The following is a 2199-nucleotide window of genomic DNA, read 5'->3' on the forward strand; positions in this document are numbered from 1 at the left end:
GACGGTGAGGGCCGGGATCGGGCGTCGAGCGGCTGTCTTCCCTGCGATGTAGCGGAGCCTCAGGGAGACATGTTAGTCCCACCGGCCGTGCATGCGCACCCTCCCAACCTTTACTTTTTCATGAAAAACCTTTAACCCAACAAAAGAAAACTCTTTCTCTGACTGCCTGTGTAACTGCAATGTGAGCTGAACTTTGGCATCAATTTGATAGTGTATCTAAATCTGCTAGTCCATCTAACACTATCTAGTCCACCCCCCCACCCCACAGACTGACAATGCTGCTGTCTGCTGTGCCTCCTGTGCTCCTTCATACAGAGTGGAGACACTTAAAACAGGAGGTGTGTTACTGGCCAAATCACCACTTGAAAACAGAGGTGGATACCAACCTAAGGAAAGAAAATTAATGCAGCTATCACATCTAATGATTGGTAAACTGCAATGTATTTTATTTTCACTTGGTAATCCGTTGTTTCCTTTACAAGCTTTCATGAATATGCATCAGCTAAGAGTGTTGGGACAAACCATTAACCACTGACCTCAACCTTTATTTATTCATGTAAAACCTTTATCCCCACAGAAAAAAAAAAACTGTTGCTGTAACTGCCCGTGTAACTGCAATGTGAGCTGAAGTTTGGCATCAATTTGTTAGTGTATCTAAATCTGATAGTCCATCTAACACTATCCCTTACCCCCCCCCCCCCCCCCACCGGACTGACAATGCTGCTATCTGCTGTGCCTCCTTCATCCAGAGTGCAGGCACTTAATACAGGAGGTGTGTTACTGGCCAAATCACCAGGTGAAAACAGAGGGGAAAAAATTAGTGCAGCCACCATATTTAATGATTGGTAAGCTGCAATGTTTGGTTTTGGGTTTAATACCACTTTAATGGCATAATAATGTGATGACTGACATCCTTTAAGACTTGCCTAACCAAGAATTCTGTTTGAACAGCCTTTTGTCCAGGATACAAATTCAGCTCCTACTCTAAGCTGTGAGTCACAATGGAGAATGTTTCCACCACCAAGAAAGACCTTGAGCTTCTCGGACTTCAAGAGTTGGAAGGACTCAAATATCTTTACGGTCCTCTGCTTAGTGTTACCTATTTGGGTATTTTGACCCTGAGTTCTGTAATTGTGTTTGTGGTATTGACTAACCGCAGTCTTCATGAACCCATGTACATTCTCATTTGTAACCTGGTGCTCAATGGCATTATTGGCAGCTCCTCATTTTTCCCAAAATTGTTGGTGGACCTTGTGACTTCAGCCAAGACCATTTCCCGTGAAGCCTGCCTGACCCAAACTCTATTCATCGCGGTTTCTGCCTACTTTGAGATGATGACGTTTTCAGTCATGGCGTATGACCGTTATTTGGCTGTGTGCCGCCCATTGCAATATGCTGTCCTAATGACCAATGCCACGGTAATCAAAATTTTGACCACCTGTTTTTTGGTTGTGTTGATCTTACAATTGGGCGCCGTTCTCCTAACAATGAGACTACCACTTTGTGGGACACAAATCAAGAATGTTTTCTGTGAGAACATGTCGATTTTTATCCTGGCCTGCACAGACACTACTGTTAATTATATATATGGAACGATTACTACCATTGCGCTGTCATGTTCCATGTTGTTTATCATTGCCTTTTCATATGTGCGTATATATGTTGTCTGTCTTAGATTATCTAAAGAGTCACGCCACAAGGCCCTGCACACTCTGGGAACACACCTAATCAATTTTTCCATTTTCCTCCTTGGCTTTCTCTTTGTAGCTTTCCGACACAGATTTGGCACCATTAAGGTACCTCTCAGTGCCCATGTTTGGCTATGTATACCTTCCCTTCTGATTCCTCCACTCATGAACCCTCTAATTTTTGGGGTAAGGACAAAAGCACTGAAATCAAAAATGGTTTTAGTTTTCAAAGAGGTGGCTGCACTTCTGAAACTCCTGCCCAAAGTGAAAATATAAAATTAATACTAAGATAGGGAGACAATTTTGTTTTTGTTTTTGAAATTGTGAATTTCTCAAATGTATTTTTTCGCCAGAACTTCTCAACTGTATTGAAGTATATAATCCTATTTAGTAATGAGCCAAACAGCCATGGGTTCTGGTTCACCAAGCTTCAAAGTTCGGATGCCAAACTGCGGGCGGCAGCTGCAATGTACTTGTACATCACCTCCTGCTTTCTATGACCCGTGCTGTG

The 2199-nt window shown here is 42.8% G+C and overlaps 1 protein-coding gene across 1 annotated transcript; it reads left to right on the plus strand.

Moving 5' to 3' along the window:
• The first annotated feature begins 1001 nt into the window (after positions 1-1001).
• On the plus strand, positions 1002-1964 carry LOC149438399 (olfactory receptor 52E2-like). The gene has a single exon (XM_089659929.1). The coding sequence runs from the start codon at positions 1002-1004 to the stop codon at positions 1962-1964; it is 963 nt and encodes a 320-aa protein (XP_089516055.1).
• Positions 1965-2199: the final 235 nt, after the last annotated feature.

This window comes from Staurois parvus, unplaced genomic scaffold, assembly GCF_062004578.1.
Source record: "Staurois parvus isolate SC_StPar_1 unplaced genomic scaffold, SC_StPar_1.0 ptg001192l, whole genome shotgun sequence".
NCBI classification, from domain to species: domain Eukaryota; kingdom Metazoa; phylum Chordata; class Amphibia; order Anura; family Ranidae; genus Staurois; species Staurois parvus.

Coding starts and splice junctions, on each gene's coding strand:
- LOC149438399 (XM_089659929.1), top strand. CDS start 1,002: ATGGAGAATGTTTCCACCACCAAGAAAGACCTTGAGCTTCTCGGACTT.